This window comes from Mytilus edulis, chromosome 1 (genome assembly GCF_963676685.1).
Source record: "Mytilus edulis chromosome 1, xbMytEdul2.2, whole genome shotgun sequence".
NCBI classification, from domain to species: domain Eukaryota; kingdom Metazoa; phylum Mollusca; class Bivalvia; order Mytilida; family Mytilidae; genus Mytilus; species Mytilus edulis.
In genome coordinates, this window is record NC_092344.1 from 3128845 (window position 1) to 3149988 (window position 21144).

Genomic DNA, 21144 nt, shown 5'->3' on the forward strand with positions numbered 1-21144 from the left:
TGTACTGCAATTATACAATCCAATATGACGGTATACAGTGAATCTACCTTGACTAGGATGTATTAGTAACATGATGAGTTTATTAGTATTGAAGACAACCAAAACCAAGAAGTAAACAAAGACTGAAACATTGAAACATTTGAAGAGCTATATGACCAAAAAGGTGAAAGTGAAATGATTTAACTTTAATTTTGATATTTTCAAACATTAATGTACGACTCCTAAAGTATCGAACTAAAGCCAAAATTCTGAATAAAAAACTACATTTGTATTTGATGTTTCTCCGCTAGTAATGCTGCAATTAGGAGTAAGAACAAAGACTGATATACTCGGAAGTCAGAATATTATGTCCAGGTATTAGGTTACTTGTCTCCTGAGGACTGTTTATTTCCTTGTGAACTAGCACCTTAAAAATTCGGCTAAGCGTATCAATCGGTCTGGTACATAGCAGTGTAAATCTGTTAGAATATGGATTTAATTTACATTGCATCATCATCATCAATAATTGAAAATTTATTTTAATCTTACTTTATCGATCTAACGTTTTAAGACTTAAATTTTTTTTTAAATAATCTCAGGTGAATTCAAACGTCTATATTTAAATTAACCCGAGAATAATAGATCTATTTTTAACTATGTGAATTTACAACCATTTGTTGGAACTTTTCCATAATTTCAGTAGCATGTTAAAAAAAACAACTGACCATTCTTATGCATCATCATGGATCCCAAAGGATTAGTCGGGAAAACATGTGGAGAATTCACAGTTGAAAAACCGATTGGAAAGGGTTCGTTTGGACATGTGTATTTAGTGACGAGGACAAATGAAAAACCAGCATGTTCTGGCACATACAAGGTATTGTGCATTGTGTCGTAGATTTAGGTTTAAATCAATGCTAATGATAGCCAACTAACAAAAGGATTATTTTGTTTAAATAGAATCGATAAATTTATGTTAAAAAGTATAGCTTTTGGTTTTGTAATTTGATTGATTAAGTCATTAAATCTCTCTAAAAGTTTAACCCTCTTAACCTTGAACGATGTCAGATACCTTTGTGAGAACTTGATCACAACTTGTAGTCTTTGCATACAATGATTATAATACAAATTCGAAATTCTTGAATGATCTATTGATAAAAATGCACATACAACGGTTCGGAAGGGAAACATACAAACTGACAACAATTTTAATAGTAATGAGTGAAGTAGATTTACTGTTTCATTCGTTTAGTTTTAAAATGCAATTAGTATAATAGAATGCCTAAACATTGATTACTTCCTCTTGGTTCGCGTTCAAGTTTTTACCAATTAAAATAATTTAAATGTATAATTGTTTAAACCAATCGGAGTTAAACGAATTATCTTTATCCCTGCTTTTGTAATTCAAACGTTAAAGAGACACAAAAGATTTTTTGATTTGAGAGACTAACCAGAATGTTTATTTGAACTTGAACAAAACATAAAGTATTTGAAAATTTTATTCAAGTCAAGTAAACAATGCTTAGTTTACGAGCGTACTAAAAATATGAAACATTTATAAATCGCGCTTTAAAGTGCATTTGATTTCGTTATGGTAGTCAAATAATGTAAAGTTAGATCTAGAAAAGTTTTAATTTACAGCACACAATTATAAAGAGAACTTAAAAAAATTACAAACATTTGCAGATTTTTATCAAATGTTAATGAAGTAAAATATTTTCTAGAATAAAATGAAGTTTCAAAAAGGGAAATAAAATTGAGAATGGAAATGGGGAATGTGCCAAAGAGACAACAACCCGACCATAGAAAAAAAAATCTGCAGAAGGTCACCAACAGGTTTTCAATGTAGCGAGAAATTCCTGCACCCGGAGGCGCCCTTCAGCTGGCCCCTAAACAAATATATACTAGTTCAGTGATAATGAACGCCATACTAATTTCCAAATTGTACACAAGAAACTAAAATTAGAATAACACAAGACTAACAAAGGCCAGAGGCTCCTGACTTGGGACAGGCGCAAAAATGTTTGTGAGATCTCAACCCTCCCCCTATACCTCTAGCCAATGTAGAAAAGTAAACGCATAACAATACGCAAATTAAAATTCAGTTCAAGAGAAGTCCGAGTCTGATGTCAGAAGATGTAACCAAAGAAAATAAACAAAATGACAATAATACATAAATAACAACAGACTACTAGCAGAAAACTGACATGCCGGCTCCAGACTTCAATTAAACTGACTGAAAGATTATGATTTCATCATATGAGCATCAGGCACAATCCTTCCCGTTAGGGTTTTAGTATCATACCATCATAACATATATTATGAGATATGCCAACAACTGGTTTTTGAATAAATGTGTTTAGTTCCGCAAAGACCCTATAAGTGAATCAATATTAACGCCAAAATATGCAATCTTTAATGATCTGACAACAGTATCGTAACTATATCCCTTCTTAATAAGTCTATTCAAAGGTCTGATTAGTTTTTGAGGTGTATACTGACACCTTTGTGCTTTATAAAGAATATTTCCATAAAAAAATGGATGTGAAATACCTGAACGTATAAGAAGTCTGCATGTTGAGCTATATTTACGAATGATGTCCTTATACCGATGATAAAATTAAGTAAATGTTTTGACTAGTTTGTGATATCGAAAACCCTGGTGTAATAATTTTTCAGTACTACATAAATTTCTCTCGTTAAAATCTAAAACATTGTTACATACACGAGCGAATCGTACAAGTTGAGATGTATAAACACCGTAAGATGGTGACGTTCCCTTGGATAATTAACGATAGGAAATGAAAAATCATCTCTTTTATCATAAATTTTAGTATTCAGCTTTCCGTTAGTGATATAGATATCAAGATCGAGGAAAGGGCAGTGGTCATTGTTAGTATTAGCTTTATTCAAAGTAAGTTCAACAGTATAATTTCTTTAATATACATACTGAAGTCGTCATTATTGAGAGCCAAAATATCATCCAAATATCTAAAAGTATTATTAAATTTGTTTATCAGATGTTGTTTCGATGGGTCTTTGCTTATTTTTGTCATAAATTGTAACTCATAGCAATAAAAAAACAGGTCCGCAATAAGTGGTGCACAGTTAGTCCCCATTGGAATTCCGATAATCTGACGATATACGGAGTCCCCAAAGCCAACAAAAATGGATCTAGTAAAAATTCAAGGGAGCATACCAATCGATTGTCCTTACGTAACAGTATATAGATCTTTAAGTATATAACACATAACCTAATTATTCATCCACCATATCTAACAGTGTTTTTATTTTGAATCGCCTTGTAATGTTCTTGCTTTATAATCATTTCAACATTTATATATCAGCCAACTCCATTCGCCATGAAGATGGTCCATACAGCAGGTACAAATATTAGAGAACAAACATTGTTAGAGAGAGAAATACAACTTCTTAGAGATTTAAAGAAATATGATCATAAAAATATTGTGAAATATGTTGATTTCTTCCACTACAAGAACTTTCCGTGTATTATAATGGAGTATTGTGAACGTGGAACACTATATGAATTCATTCGGGACCAAAAGAATAAAGTAGTACAAGAAGACAAGTTTGTTCATATTCTTACTCAAATAGCTGCTGGATTGGAAGTAGGTATCCGCATTAAGCTAGTCTTTGTTTTTTACATTCAAACAACAAATAAGATACAAAAACATCAACGAAAAACACTTCATATAGACACTACATAGTTCTGAAAGAAGAAGGCGAACGAAAAAATGGTCAAACAAACAGATACGAAGGAGACTATAGACAAGGACTATCAACTATCACATTGATATGTATATCAACTCTTATAAACTTATAAAGCTTTATCTGTGGATGTATATATTTTCCAAATCGGTTGTGTTTATTTTGTTGAAAAACATTTCTACACTTGATGCAATCTTAAATTTGATTTCTTGTACAAACACAGTCTCTGTTTTTTAAAACCTGAAATTTGTTGACCTATAAATGTATTTTGGTTATTGTTCATCGAAGGTTTGCTGTCCTATTGGTGTTAACCCACACTTCCTTCTAATCGTGTTCTAAACAATTTGTTCATCTAAAAAAATAACCGACTCTTTGAAAATATAAATGATATATAGGATACTTCAAAGGTACCTAGCTAAAGAAACTCTCCCCCTTTGGAAATGTAAATCAATAAACAGCTTCAGACATCCCGAGTATTTAAAAAAGATAGAAACTATTTCAAAAATATTTTGGAGTTTAGTATGGCGTTTATTATCACTGAACTAGTATATATATTTGTTTGGGGGCCAGCTGAAGGACGCCTCCGGGTGCAGGAATTTCTCGCTGCATTGAAGACCTGATGGTGACCTTCTGCTGTTGTTTGTTCTATGGTCGGGTTGTTGTCTCTTTGACACATTCCCCATTTCTTTTCTCAATTCCATTTGCATTTTGTAACACATATCACATTCTATTTCTATTTACAGTTCTTGCATGGTAAACATGTTCTCCATAGAGATGTCAAAAGTAAAAATATATTGATAAGTGGACACCTTGATATCAAAATTGCAGACTTTGGAGTTGCAAGGTAACAATTGTCATACGTTTAGATAGAATTATAATTTACAAATCATAACAAGAAATACAAATAGAGTATCTTTTTATGATAAAAGAGATGATTTTTCATTTCCTATTGTTAATTATCCATTTTTAGATGGTGACGTTCCCTTGTCACCATCTTATGGTGTTTATATATCTCAACTTGTACGATTCGCTCGTGTATGTAACAATGTATTAGATTTTAGCGAGAGAAATTTATGTATTACTGAAAAATTATTACACCAGGGTTTTCGATATCACAAACTGGTCAAAACATTTACTAAATTTTATCACCGGTATAAGGAAATAATTCGTAAATATAACTCAACATGCAGACATCTTATACGTTCAGGTATTTCACATCCAAAATTTTATGGAAATATTCTTTATAAAGCACAAAAATGTCAGTATTCTCCTCAGAAACTAACAAAACCTTTAAATAGACTTATTAAAAGGGGATATAGTTACGATACTGTTGTCAGGTCATTAAAGATTGCATATTTTGGCTTTAACATTGATTCACTGATAGGGTCTTTGCATCGGAACTAAACACATTTATTTCTAAAAAAACAGTTGTTGGCATGACACGGGTTATGTTCTTCTCATATATTTTATGATAGTATGATACTAAACCCCTAACGGAAGGGATTGTACCTGATATTCATATGATGAAGACATAATCTTTCAATCAGTTTAATTGAGGTCTGGAGCTGGCATGTCAGTTAACTGCTAGTAGTCTGTTGTTATTTATGTATTATTGTCATTTTATTTATTTTCTTTTGTTACATCTTTTGATATCAGACTCGGACTTCTCTTGAACTGAATTTTAATGTGCGTATTGTTATTCTTTTACTTTTCTACATTGGCTAGAGGTATAGGGGGAGGGTTGAGATCTCATAAACATGTTTAACCCCGCCGCAATTTTGCGCCTGTCCCAAGTCAGGAGCCTCTGGCCTTTGTTAGTCTTGTATGATTTTAAATTTTAGTTTCTTGTGTATAATTCGGAGTTTAGTATGACGTCCATTATCACTGTACTATTATGCATATTTTAGGGGCCAGCTGAAGGACACCTACGGGTGCGGGAATTCTCGCTACATTGAAGACCCATTGGTTGCCTTCGGCTGTTGTTTGCTCTATGGTCGGGTGGTTGTCGCTTTGACATATTCACCATTTCCTTTCTCAATTTTATCACTCTATTACCGTTTCTCCTCATTTGATGATTTAATTATCACTCTATTACCGTTTCTCCTCATTTGATGATTTAATTATCACTCTATTACTGTTTCTCCTCATTTGATGATTTAATTGACAGATAGTACATGATCTATTGATTTTAATTTGAAACAAATATTTGCCACTGGACATTTCAACAAAGAATAGTTAATTTATATATTTTTTCTGTTAATAAATCAATTTATAAATGTAGGGAAATACCTATTGCTGATCCAGGTCAGATGTCTGTTATGATTGGAAGTCCGCAGTATATGAGCCCAGAGATGTTATCACAGAAACCATACGATCATAAGGTAAATACTATACAGAAAGCCCAATATCACTGTTTAGACTTTAAGCTATTCGGTTGATTTTTTTCTAGTTATGAGTATTATTTGAATTTTTATAGGCTTTATACGGATAAGCTTAAACGCGTCAGAAATACCAACAACACAACAAACTTGAGAATAAAACTCATGAAAATAAGAAAAAATCTGTATCTTTCTTGAATTTAACGGTTTTTATTATTTGACTAGTGTTATGGTTTAGATTCCCAAATGGCTGGAGGAAATTGTTTATAAATTGAAAATTGACTATCAGAACTGATATGTCTTCATTCTCGACGTCCTTATTGGACAAGTATAAAAATTAACACAAAAACAATCAAGTTGCAACAAAAATACAATCGTAGACTTATAAAAGGTCATAGGCAAAGGATTTATAGAGTCATCTATTATTCATTGTGCAAAGTAGTTTAAATCAAATGATTTGTTTTAATTGAAAATTTCCATTTCCTCGCAATAATAATTCCAGCAGCACAAGTCTATAGTTTTTATTTTGCACTTTTGCTAAATGAAATATTGGTATCAAGATATGATATCAAACTGTCCATTTATGTATAGCCAAACCTCCGCAGAAATAATCAAATAAATATGTAGTTGATTATTTCTGCGGAGGTTTGGCTTTATTTGCTGCATTCATATAATCGACAAATAAGTTTTTTCCGCAATCTGTTTTTTTTGCCAATTTTTTATACTTTCAATTGATTGTATGGACTATTACTATATATATAACATATTGAAGTGAAATTATTTAGTTTATTAAATCTTAAATAAATTACCAAATTTTGGAGAAATTTATTTATTCATCTGACTTTCCGGAGCACCTGAGATCACCCCCAATTTTTGGTGGGGTTCATGTTGCTTAGTCTTTAGTTTTCTATGTTGTGTCTTCTGTACTATTATTTGTCTGTTTGTCTTTTTGTGTTTAGCCATGGCGTTGTCAGTTTATTTTCTATCTATGAATTTGACTCTCCCTCTGGTGTCTTTCGTCCCTCTTTTAGAGTATTCGATAAATATTTTAGAAATAACATATTATCGTTTCAAGGGAATAAAAAAAATACTTTATTTACTCTTAAAAATTTACAAAAGAAGATGTGGTATGATTGCCAATGAGACAACTCTTCACAAGCGACCAAAATGACACAGAAATTAACAACTACAAGTCACCGTACGGCCTTCAAAATGAGCGAAGCCCATACCGCATACGAGAAAACTAACGGCCTAATTTATGTACAAAAAATGAACGAAAAACACATATGTAACACATCAACAAACGACAACTCCTTAATTATAGGCTCCTGACTTTGGACGGGCACATACATACAGAATGTGGCGGGGTTAAACATGTTAAAGTTTGTTTTATCATTTCAAAGTTTTGGTTTTTTGACGTTATCCTTTTTATGTCTTTTCCTACGAAATAATAACATTATATTTCTGTATTATTTACAGACTGATGTATGGAGTTTAGGGTGTACATGCTATGAGATGGGAACAGGGGATTATGCTTTCAAAGCTGACAGTATCACCAAAATTAAGGAATTGGTTCGCAATAATGAGGTAGGAATACTATACAGATAAATAATAACATAAATACTATTTAATTGCATTAGACATTGAGGCGCCTATTTAGGTCTATACTAAATTAAGAAGTTATGTTATTGCTGTCTACGAGACAACAAAAGACCAAAGAACAAGGCAGTACAAAAGAACAGGTGCCTGTGCCACTTTCATCAATGCGCAAAACAAACGTTTATTTAGCTTTAAATGAGTATTACTACAAATGTCGAACTCAAAGGTAAGTACAAAAAGGAGGAATACCTTAAAACTAGACAAATGAACCGCTTAACTATATCAACCAACGTAACGAATGGAAACAACCTGTAGTATCATTAACTTAGTACAACCATATTTCGACTTGAAAGCACGAACAAATACAAAGCCTCGTCATGAAAATTACGACTAAAAATGACAACATTTGAAACATTTAGAAAAAACAAGAAATCAGATTAAAAAATGACATCATACCCGGTTGTCTTTAAAATCAAAGTATGATTGCACGGTTCTGAAGTCATTGCAAAGAAACGACATAAAAATGACCTATTGCAATTGAGCAAGATCAATATCTCTAGACTGACAAAAGTAAAAATCGTCAATAACGAGCTTGACCTCCATTCTGTGATCAGCTAGACAACACATGAAAATGTGAAAAGCAAGGATTAAGAAAATCAAATATTATTGCATCGAATCATTTTCCAATCAACCATGGACCATAACTCTTGAACCACAAAAAAGAAAATTGTGTATTTTCAAACTTAATCTCCATTTTTGCATTTCATAGCAGCATATTAGAATTTGAAATGCACCGGTTAATAAGTTTGAGCATAGAGTCAATAATAAGTGAAGAAAAAAAAACATTTTGACTTTCAATAACCAACGACGCTGGTATACTTTATGACTTAAAAATCATTTTTCATTAGTATGAATATTTCCTAACAGTTACCTCCAATGAAAAAAAAGCTGACTATTGTCAAAATGTTTTTTTTTTATTTCTTCACAGTTACCTCAAATGAAAAAGGCTGACTATTGTCAAAATGTTGGGGTTTTTTTTATTTCTTAACAGTTACCTCCAATGAAAAAAAAAAGCTGACTATTGTCAAAATGTTTTTTTTAATTTCCTAACAGTTACCTCTAATGAAAAAGGCTGACTATTGTCAAAATGTGTTTTTTTTTAATTTCTTAACAGTTACCTCCAATGAAAAAAAACTGACTATTGTCAAAATGATTTTTTTTTTATTTCCTAACGGTTACCTCTAATAAAAAAAGCTGACTATTGTGAAAATGTTTTTTTTTTATTTCCTTACAGTTACCTCCAATGAAAAAGGCTGACTATTGTCAAAATGTTAAAAAGTTAATAATGTGGATGCTCCAGAATGAGTCCGTAAACAGACCAACTGCCAAACAAGTTCTAGACAATATACAAACACATAGATGTAAAACCATTGATTCGCAGACGACAATGGATATCGCAAAGGCTGTAGATACAGGTAAGCTTAAAAGGCATACATTTATATTCACATTTATCTTTTTCAATTAATGGCAAATATACCCTGATTTGCAAAACAAATAAAACATAAGAAAAATGTGTAAGTACTAAAATACAAGATGGTTTTTTTTCTTTCAATTTGAATCTTTATCTTCATCTTTATAAAGATATTTAAATAATCACACAAGAGTGTATTATATTTTTTCAATTGGAGGTTTTTCGAATACAAGTTTATATTTGTTAATTTTGCAAAATATGTTTTGTTTAGAAAATTCCTTGCGATTGTCGTTGACTCAATTAATTAAGCTGACATGTCTGCTAGATATACTGGTGCAAACGACACTATACAGATATTAGACCGCGTTTGCCATATGAAGAAAACACGTTTTTATAATAAATACAAATGTACTTACATACATATTTCACAGTTTCCCCGACGAATAGAGTAGAAGAAACGACAACTCGAAAGACTAGTGTTATTGGTAAGTAGAAAAACAGTAAGACTCTAGTGAGAGCAAGTATTTTGTTTTGATTTAAAGTGAATTGGGTTGATAGTGTAAATACATGAGATACTTGTAGTAATCGTTTCAGAGAGGAGTTAGATAATGTCTTAGAGCGCGTAATAGGCAACTACTTATTCATTCTCACAAAAGGAATATGCAATGAAATAATTTTAACAGACTTCTGCTGAAATATTAAATCTATTTTACTTTACTTCCATCAGCCTTTTATAAACATGTGGTCATGTGACTTTACCCAAAATGTGAAATTTTAAAAACGACGTGCCTAACTTACATACAAGACAGGAAAAAAACACTCATTTCATTTTTTTTCCAGACCCTCCTGACAGTGGCATGTCGAGTGGGACAGGAACGGTGGAAAACTCATGTAAGTTAACCATACTGTTGTACATCCCATTGTTTGGCCGAAAATGTATTTAATATTTTTTTTACAATTTAAGTTTGCTAATATACTTACTGCTCTCAATGAAAAGTTTTTTTTTTTTTTTTTGTTCTAATAGTATAGATACTTTATTGAAAACTTTCACATATGTTAGTTTGATACAGAAAATACCGGTACCTTATCCCGGCCTCGTTAAACATTAGATTGTATATTTAGAAAAATTGTTAGTAATTGTTAGTACTCAAAATTATAAAATATATATACAGTATCGTATTGTGTATCAATTATTTCAATATTGATCAATAAAAAGAGAATTTTATTTAAGAGAGAAAGTGAGAAGAGAAGAGAAATTAATAAATAAATAAAACACAAATGCAAAAGAAAAAAAATAGAGAAAAAATTTAAATAAAAACTCCTTGAAATTTGGAATTAAGAATTTTTCTTAAGATACAACATTAAATAAATTTGGCAAAGTTGGTGTTCCATTGTAAATAATTCATGCAAACAAAAAACAGATATTAAAGAACGTATATGCTATTTAAGGCACAAAACAAGAACAAAAAACAATAAACAACATATAACAGTATATTATATAAAAAAATATATGTTGGTGTGGAGAAGGCTAAAAAACAAAATACACAATAACATTACATAGGGTAATGCTAAGTTGCTTAAGTGTAGATTATTCTAGTAATGGAAGCCAGGGGTTCCAGTAGAGGTTGGCAATGTGAAGAGGCTTTGTTTTAAAAAATATTCTTTTCTAGTATTAGATTTTCTTTTAGATAGTTTTTCAGCCCTGCACAATTTACTTGATTTTCACAGTTTTGTTCTATAGATGAAGAAATTTGATAAAAGTATTATTAAGTTTTTTATTTTATTATTTTCTGTTTTTTCCTAAATTTCCGAATAAAAGTATATCTATGTTCAATGGAATAATTATTTGTTTTTGGTTATAAATCCAGTCAATGAGTCTTATCGTCAGATCTACTATTTTATGGCATGTCCAATAGTTATCAAAAGTACCAGGATTATAATTTTATACGCCAGACGCGCGTTTCGTCTACATAAGACTCATCAGTGACGCTTAGATCAAAACAGTTAAAAAGCCAAATAAATACAAAGTTGAAGAGCATTGAGGATCCAAAATTTCAAAAAGTTGTGCCAAATACGGCTAAGGTAATCTACTCCTGGGGTAAGAAAATCCTTAGTTTTTCGAATAATTCAAAGTTTTGTAAACAGGAAATTTATTAAAATGACCATATAATTGATATTCATGTCAACACCGAAGTGCTGACTACTGGGCTGGTGATACCCTCGGGGACGAAACGTACACCAGCAGTGGCATCGACCCAGTCGTGTAAATAGTTATCAAAAGTGCCAGGATTATAATTCTATACGCCAGACGCGCGTTTCGTCTACATAAGACTCATCAGTGACGCTCAGATCAAAACAGTTAAAAAGCCAAATAAATACAAAGTTGAAGAGCATTGAGGATCCAAAATTTCAAAAAGTTGTGCCAAATACGGCTAAGGTAATCTACTCCTGGGGTAAGAAAATCCTTAGTTTTTCGAATAATTCAAAGTTTTGTAAACAGGAAATTTATTAAAATGACCATATAATTGATATTCATGTCAACACCGAAGTGCTGACTACTGGGCTGGTGATACCCTCGGGGACGAAACGTCCACCAGCAGTGGCATCGACCAAAATACTTTCTTGATATCAAAAAATATTCTTATATTATTCGGCATAATTGGTCCTAGTGTTTTATAACAAATGTTTATGGATATATAGTTCTTTAAAGCCTTTTTATATGATTTTATTGATGAAATGACCCCATTATAAGTAAGAAAGTTTGACTTAATTTTATAAATGTTTTCGAATTGTTGAAAAGTCATTAGTTTTCCCTCATCGTTTAATAAATCATTTATCAAAAAGATCCCTTTATCTATCCAGTCTTTTTAGAAAATAGATGTTGTTACTATTTTTATGTTTTCTATATTCCAGAGCGAATCTGATAAAAACTCCTCTTCATTTTTTGGTATAAATTTATTTTGTAAATCTGTCCAAGCTTCAAAAACGCGTTCCCAAAAAATGAAAAGTTTTCTGTTCACTACTGAAAAATAAGGAAATTTATCGGTAAAATACAGAAAATGAATATAAATATTAAACAGTGTCAATTCTTCTTTGTGAAAAATGTTCCTGTCTAAGTTTTGTTACATTCCATGTAAATAAGACCAAATTCTCCAAGCTTTCCTATCTTGACCAAACGACTGAACCATAATGTTGACTGTATAAAACATTGAGAAATAAATCCATCACTTCCATGAATTCTAAAGTTAAACTAAATTACTCTGAGACTTGACGGTATCACTTGATTATAAGAAAAAATCTGCCAAAGCTAACTGAAATCTAATTATGGTTTGAAAAGGGTTATTGATGTTTAAAGAACTCTAATCTTAGATTGTATTTAAACGGCATCTTAAAAAAAGCCTATACATCAGTAAAATACAAAAAAGTTAAAAGAAATCACGTATTTAAATTGTTTTCCTCAGATCCTATTTATTTAACAAGAATAATGCCTTGCTTAAAGTTGACAAAGTTATTAATCTGTAAATTGTACAAGCAAAAAATTCAACAATCAATAAAATACGGGGGAAAAAAGAAGTTAATGCATTTTCAAATCTTTGCTGAATTTTTTATGTCTCTAAAAAAGCATATGTCCGGAATTCGTCATTTTTCTACGAAGGATTGACGAAGTTATTGTGTCTAAAAAAATCTTTGTCTCTCTCAAGACAAAATTTAAGCTGCTGAAAATTTTATTTTATCAGTAAAAGACTGCATTAAAAAAAGAAAAAAGCTTTATAAATGTCCATACAAATTTCACAAAGTAATTGATGGCTAAAAGAGATATAACCCCAGTCTAAACAACAACAAAAACATGTGACTGGACATAGATAATAATGTCCTCACTATGTTCAATCTATGTGCACACAAAGAGACAATATTATAAATGTTCTCTTAGTTCCTTTATTTAAAAACCACGGTAATGCTAAAGCATTTTCATAAATGAAACTTTGTTTTGTTGTTACTGATGTTATTACTTCTACTCATTCTGAACTTGAAGTTAAGGATGTTTGCTTGTCATGTTTTGGAATTTTTGTCAGATTTTCGGAATCCTCTGGTTTTATCCATTTGAATGCCTTAAAAAATGGCCATTGACTCCCTTTTTTTCTTTTTATAAATCTTTTACATGTATAATTATAACCCATCTGTAAAAGTCTTATAAAGTCCTTGCTATTTTTTAATAGTTTTTGAGCACTTAAACATGTCAATGATAAAGCTATGAAAAGTCCAGAGAGAACATTACTCACCAAAATTTCAATGGCTAGTATCTGAAAACAAGCACATTGACCCATATTTTGTTTTGCCCTTATCCCCCATCAATATATACTGGTGTTATGAAAAGCTTGTTATTTCGAAACTGAGTAGCAAACCTCCTTTATCTTTAACTATCAATATATAACTTTCAGTACCAGGAGGACTTGGTTCAACAGTAGAATCAACAATGGCAATCATCAGTCAAAGCAATGATTTCCAGAAACTGTCTTGCCGATATCAAGCGTACGTATATTCCATCTGTTTCCAAGAATATAAAAAAAAATTTGATATGTTGAGGGGAAATATATTTGTGTGGTATCCTTATATATCCCAAAATCAAGGGAAACAGTATAGTTATTTGCAGGAAATTTCTTTTAATACATGAACATCTTCTTTTAATATGCGTGGTATCACACAAAGTTAGGCAACATTTTAAAACTTATCAAACTAATTTAATTATAATGTGTTGTGGATTACCAACAAGACAACTCTTAAAAAAAACCCACCAGAAGACAAAAATGTGACTATGTTTCTTGATTTCCAATATTCTTTTCCATTTTGTTAGACCTTTCTGTAACATAAAGACCTGTACATACGCTAAACTAACTTTACCTTTTATTATACAAACTATATTAGAGTTATGTTCTTTCTCATAAAATTCTTGGTCTACCTTTTTATCTTCTTCAATGAAAAAAAAAGCATAAACAGAAATACCGAACCAAGAAAAATGTCCATTAAACCTGACAAAATTAAAAACTCGACTATATCGACCAACAAAATGTTCAATTCTTGGATATGCCGGAGTTATGTATACAATTTAATGCTTTCAGAGACCTGGTTCGTTTGATTGGAGATAACACAGCTAGTAAAAAAGTTTCTAAAATCATGAAAGTTCTTCGTAGACATCCACAGAATTATGATAAAATAAAGGTATTAGTTTTTATTTTGCCTGATGAAGAACTTTTTGCCAATTTCTTATTTCAATTTCTTGTTTTAAGATCTATAATTATAAACTAACAATATTACACAACCCTATAGGTATAACCAATAGTAAAGCAAAGACTTCGAATTTCTAAAGCAATCACAAAAATTCGAGTAGTTCAATGTTTATAAATAGGCAAAAGGACATGTCCACATGTAAAATAATTTAAATTTGACGTTCGTATGTTTTATTTTGAAGCTTACTTGGCTCAATTAAACATAGTACAACCTCATTAATAGCTTTAGTATAGTACCTACGCGTTCTGATCGAAGCTTTTTGCATGTGTAACTGTCTTGTTTGTATCAATATTGATTTTTATCACGTGATTTATATCACTCGTGATTAACATGTATTCCTTACCTAAGCATGGGCGTTTTTTTATTTATTAAATTTGACACGGATTCCAATTTCAATGCTTCAGTTATATAAATTACAGGTATAATTTCAGCGTTAATCATAGACCTTTTTTGGCGAATCTGCTGTCTTGTTTGACAAACGTCAAAATTATTCAATTGCGTAGTGGAATGAACTATTTGTGGATTCTTATAAATTCCATAGAACTTTTAGACTATTTTAAATCTCGGTGTATTTCTGAAATTAATTCTTAAATACTTTTGACTTTTTAACCCTGTATGGTAACATTGCCCATGTGAAATTTTAAAATTGTTTGTATAAACATTGAACGACAAAAATATGTGACGTATAAAATGTTCTGACGTCAGACACGCGAATCGATGAATATGTTTGTGTTCTGTTAAATTGTTCCTTTTTAAATTGTTACATGATGATGACTGCTGTACCCATATTTTGAATATTTTATTTATTATGTATGTTTAATTCACGCATCATTGTAAATATAACGGAATTTGATGAGACCGTCAACAAAGTGAGAGGTTTAGCGCTATAAAACCAGGTTTAATCCACATTTTTCTACATTTGAAAATGCCTGTACCAAGTCAGGAATATGACAGTTCTCGTCCATTCGTTTTTTATGTGTTTTGTCGTTTGATTTTAGCATGTGATTATTGACTTTCCGATTGGATTTTTCTCTGAGTTCAGTATTTTTGTGATTTTACTTTTTGTTAACACCTGACTAGTCGAATGTAAAATTGTTTGGTTTATTTAAGTGAAACAACCGGATAAAGGATTCTCATAATAACGAAAACTCAATGAACCATTGCATTGATGCATGTTTTTATCCCAGGCATAGATAAAAGAGGGACGAAAGATACCAAAGGGACAGTCAAACTCATAAATCTAAAACAAAATGACAACGCCATGGCTAAAAAGGATAACCTTAGCCTCATTTAGCACAACATTTTGAAATTTTCGGTCTTCAATGCTCTTCTATTTGTTGGGCTTTTTACAATCTTGATCACTGATGAGTCTTATGCAGACGAAACGCGCGTCTCGCGTATCAAATTATAAACCTAGTACCTTTGATAACTATTTAATATGGCATTGGTGAACCTTGACATTTTTTATGTGACACAGATACGCGGAATAATTAAAGTGTTATCATTACTTCCTTTCATACGTTTACAAAAAATGTATAGAGTATGTTGTTTACAGTAGAATTGTAAAACACATAACTTCGGGAAACCTCCTCTGTAATCTCGATAAAGCTTGCTTACATTTAGTTTAAAGGGTCGAGGGTTTGATCCCTGCCAAGTTCAAACCATAGACATGAAGGTAGTATTTGCTGCTTCTGAGAATAAAAACAAACCGAGACATTTAGTAAATCCACATGTACATGATATTTCAGGTTTTTCATTTGCAGTCAGGATTTCATGAAAGAATTTGTCTTCAAACAATGAATCTATTGAATCAAGGGTTCTTATAGTAAACACATCAATGATGTATAAAGACATGATTTCCTTAGATTCTCCGTTGATATATTATAAACTATTAAGAAACCAATATTCAAACTGTCTCAGACACAGTTTACCTTTGATTAATTTGAATATTTCTCTAAGATTCCTATTGTCTTATACCTCCTCAAGATCAAGAACATTGATTAAGAATAATTCATAACCAAACTACGTCCGGTCTTGATTGCTCAAGTGTTATTTTCATTTACAACTGTGAATTTAGAATCTGGCAATGGGAAACCTGCAATCGTCACGTTTGTCTATGTTCTTATTTGAACTCTCGTATATCTCTGTTAATATCATAAAACAATTCAGATCTGACACAGACTTCAAAATAATGGTGCTAACTCTCATAGAAGTTCACTGGTGTGATAAAATTCACATACTTATAAAATGTAGGTTATGGCGACAGGGTATCTTTAATAATTTTGACAATGCATTTGTTTATATAAATCTACTAGTTAACATCTGTTTAAAACTTTAATGTTTGCTTTTAAGGCGTATCTCTTTATATAATGTTTGATAAATGTGTGTTTAATTATTCTTTCTCATCAGTATTCGCTGTTATCTTGTTCACAACTATACAAAAACTTCTACCAAAATTGTACACGCATGAAACATGTTAATTGGTGAGTGTTTCCATGTTTTACTGATTTCTAATTATTCTTCATTCCACTTTTAATTGTTTTTCTTAGGAAAAGGTTAGAAAATATGTACGGGAAGATAGGTTTGATAAAACCTATTCTATAGTGATGGCATTGAAAGGAATAGAGGAAGCTATAGCAGCACAGACACAAGTAAACTCTTCTGACTAGAGATAATAAAAGACCTTTGACCTTGATAACACATCGTGTACTTTCTAGTATATAGTTAACGACACAGGTGTGTTGTATTTATCATGAAATGTATGGATATCTGTGGATGTATTTCTACTTGGTATCATTTATGTGTCAATCCGTTTTGCATTACGTTAAAGCGTTAATCTTGAGCAAGCTTCCGGTGAAATCGACAACATACTTATGTTTGTAAACAGTGACTACGGCCAATCAACAGTACAATATGTGCAAAAAACAAATACAGCACATTTCTGATATTGGAGTTCAAAAAAATCTCTTGCATTTAATTATGAACATGGTAGCTGCGTTCTATCTTATGTTAGTTCTATTAAAGTATCAATATAATTGAAACCGAGCATATGAACCAGATGGACTCGATTTGAAAATATCGGCAAGGACGTTAACCATTTGTCATGTGTTTTGTCTTGTATTCTTAAATAGTCGTTGGTCGTGTTTTTAAACAATTTGTGCCTTATATTTCTGCGATCAATACGTATAAATTATGGACTTTTGACGAGGTCAATACGTATAAATTATGGACTTTTGACGAAGTCACTACGTTATGTATGGACCTGTTTAGATTATATTGACCGATGACGAAGTCCGAGTGTCAATATAATCTAACATGCCCATATATAACGTATTGACTGAGTGAAAGCTCTTAATTTATATATTATATGTGTAAATAATGTATTTGGAAAATGGCCCCCAATGTTCTTTCCGAGTATTTTTAAATTGTATTTTTCAAGAATTACAACATGTTATTGAAAATATGAATATTTTTTAACAACTTCATAGCTTGTTGTATTAGCTTTCATAGCGTCTGCATTTAACATAAAATTCTTGAAATATTTAGTGATCAACTTGCAATTTTTTTTGTCTGCTGCGACGTTTCCTCTGTGATTGCTATGTGTGACGTCAGGACGTCATAAATCAATATACATGTAAATAGAAACATAGAGTCAATACACCTAAAAATAGAAACCAGGCTATGGATACGTAAAATAACTTTAGAAACACGTGATCCTAATTCACTGAAAATAGTAAAATTGCTATACCATACGTAATATTAATGAATATGGCATCGTTTGCTATGGCAATATTTCATGTAAAGAATTGTCATTGTGCCTGACAAAATCTCAAACTTGTGTCTTAGTAATTGTACATAATATGAGCGATAAAAGAAACAGATGGGTCAGTCGGTTTACATGAATTTATATAGATTATGACATAAATAGTTGATGCTCGTTTGAATAACAGAATTTAGAAAATAATATGTATATCAACAACCAGTTGACTAGATTCAATTATAAACCATTTGCATTTTCACTTCAAGTGATGTTTTTGTGTGTACTTGTCTTAGGTTGAATAACAGTGGTTTACAAATTAGAACCAAAGCTGACGATTTCGGACTTGCCACTTAAAACAGTATGTGTTCTACTTCTATTTCTACCGGATAATGGCCACAATCAACAAACTGAATATTTTGCCTTGACTTCGGTGCGCATGAGGAGTAAGCAAGATGCTAAACCACCTAGAATGGAGATCACTTGAACAAAGACGAAAAATGGCAATACTAACTATGCTCTTCAAAAAAGTAAATGAGAAAGTTGCTGTGACAAAGGAAGATTGTTTGATTTAACCTAAAAGGACTCTTCTCCATATTGTTTGAATTTAGTTCAGCTTTGTCGCCGTAGCTTTAAAATCCTCGACTTACGGCGCTGACACTACTCCAGGAGGGAGATTGTTCCAATCTTTGATAGTTCGCGGAAAGAAAGAAAATTTCCGGTAATCATTTGAAGCTGCTGGAATTTGGAAGATTCTGTCATGCATATTTCTTGACAATAATTTAGGTTAAATCAAACAATCTTCCTTTGTCACAGCAACTTTCTCATTTACTTTTTTGAAGAGCATAGTTAGTCTTTTGTCTTTGTTCAAGTGATCTCCATTCTAGGTGGTTTAGCATCTTGCTTACTCTCGAGTGATTTTGGTGTTAATTTATCACATAACGTGCTGCACGTCGCTGGATCATCTCTAGTCGGTATATTTCTGTTTTATTGTATTGATCCCGTACAGGACTAGCGTATTCTGTTATTGGTCTTTTGTACGTTCTTTCCTTTACAGACGTAGATCCGATATTCAGGTTTCGTTCAGGAAGCCGGTTGTGTTATTGGCTTTGTTGCAGATGTTGTTAACATGGTCATTCCATTTCAGTTCGGACGTGATTGTGCAGCCTAGTTATTTGGCGCTTTAGATAGGATCTAAAGTGTGACCATCTTGGTATATTTAAGTGATCTCGTACACAAATTCAATTAGTTGGGTTTCACAAAATCGTTTGGAGCGAAAGCCATGTTGTAATGGGTAGAGAAATTGTTGGTGATCTGCTTGGTTCATGATATGGCTTGTGACTATGAGCTCTATGAGTTTGCAGCATATACAAGTCAGAGATATTGGTCGATAGTTCTCTGTTCTATATCTCTCTCCTTTCTTGAAGACTGGGCTAACATTAACATTCCTCCAGTCAGATGGTACATTCCTTATTTCGATTGACGTTTGGAAGATCAGTGTGAGTATGGGGGCTATTTCATTAGCAAGTTCTTTCAGTAATCTTGTCCTGCTGCTTTGTTTGGATTGATTTTTGTGAGTAGCTGTAATATACCATTTTCTGTTATGGTGAGTTCCTCATCGGACGGACATTTGCCTAAAATCTGACATCGAGATGAGAACTCATGCTGGTTGTATGTCTCTTTGGTAGAGAAAGCCGATTGATACTGTTTGTTAAGGATGTTTGCTTGTTCTACTGGGTGTGAGTGTAGAAGTCCCTCACTTCGTAGTGGTGCCACTCCACTGCTCTATGTACGTTTATGTTTTATGTACGTCCAGAACTGTTTCATACTACTGTATTGGTTATTTTCCTCTTAAGGTGTTACAATGTTCTCAATATATTTCCAGTATGCTCAACGTCGCTCTCTCTGGACCATTCGCTTGGTTTCTTTAAATTTGGAGTTGAATTTTGAATCAGCTGACCTTTTCTTCTTCTTGTACAGTCTGTCTCGTCGATGTATTAACTTGCATATATATGGAGTGAGCCAGGGGGCTATCTTTCTGCTTTTCAGTTTTATGCGGGATATGATTATTTAGACTCTGGTTAAGCTTAGATTTGAACAGTACCCAGAGTTCCTCCACTGAACTCCCATTTGCAGCTAATTCTTTGACCTTCTGGAAAATTTCATTCAATTCCTGTTTGTTATAAGTCAGAAAAGTGATTTACAAGTAAATATTGAAGATAAATAAGAAGAAAAAAAATCAAACTTCAAACCACAAGTATCAAGATTTGTTCAAAGCCTTTTTGAATGAGAAGATAAAAGAAATAATGAACTCCGAGGAAAATTCAAAACGAATAGTTCGTAAACAAATAGCATAATCAAAAGCTCAAACACATCAAACGAATGGATAACAACTGCCATATTCCTGACTTGGTTTCAGGTATTATCTTATGTCCATCAACTCAGTTTTGTTAATTGCAGCAGCAATGTACGTGTGTTGACAAGTTAGCATGTAAACAATTGTATGCAGAAGTATGATTGCATTCCTTTCTAGGTATAACATTGTTTAAAAACAAGAAGCACGTTGGAACGGTGTAAATATATCATTAAGTCAGTTGTTTGATTCATTTTCAATACACGGTCGGTGGGTGTGGTTTATTTTAGACAAACGGTTAGTATAAGAGTTACGTTTCTTTTAAAATTTAGATTAAAATAAGTGATTTGATGGTGTTGTCAAATTACCATACACTGCTAACATACATAGGTATATTTGTTCATGATTTAGCTGTAAACATGTCGTAGAGTCGCAGACTATCTCTCAATAAAGAATTGTTTCTGAATGTTCCCTTTTTCGTTTTATATTGAAATTGATATGTTACTTAAAGTTTTGAAAAATGTCGAATGTGCAGGCAGAAAATTATAGATTATCGATGTTTATATTCAAACGAGATTTCTTAGCAACAATC

At 31.9% G+C, this 21144-nt stretch overlaps 1 protein-coding gene across 1 annotated transcript; it reads left to right on the forward strand.

The window, feature by feature from the left end:
- The first annotated feature begins 630 nt into the window (after positions 1-630).
- LOC139521524 (serine/threonine-protein kinase nekl-2-like) lies at positions 631-17985 on the forward strand. Its single transcript, XM_071315002.1, has 11 exons — positions 631-856; positions 3327-3608; positions 4452-4552; positions 5990-6089; positions 7566-7673; positions 8980-9160; positions 9588-9641; positions 9997-10047; positions 13596-13686; positions 14274-14373; positions 16992-17985. The coding sequence occupies exons 1-11, from the start codon at positions 722-724 to the stop codon at positions 17109-17111; spliced, it is 1323 nt and encodes a 440-aa protein (XP_071171103.1). The 5' UTR covers positions 631-721; the 3' UTR covers positions 17112-17985.
- The last annotated feature ends 3159 nt before the right edge of the window (positions 17986-21144 follow it).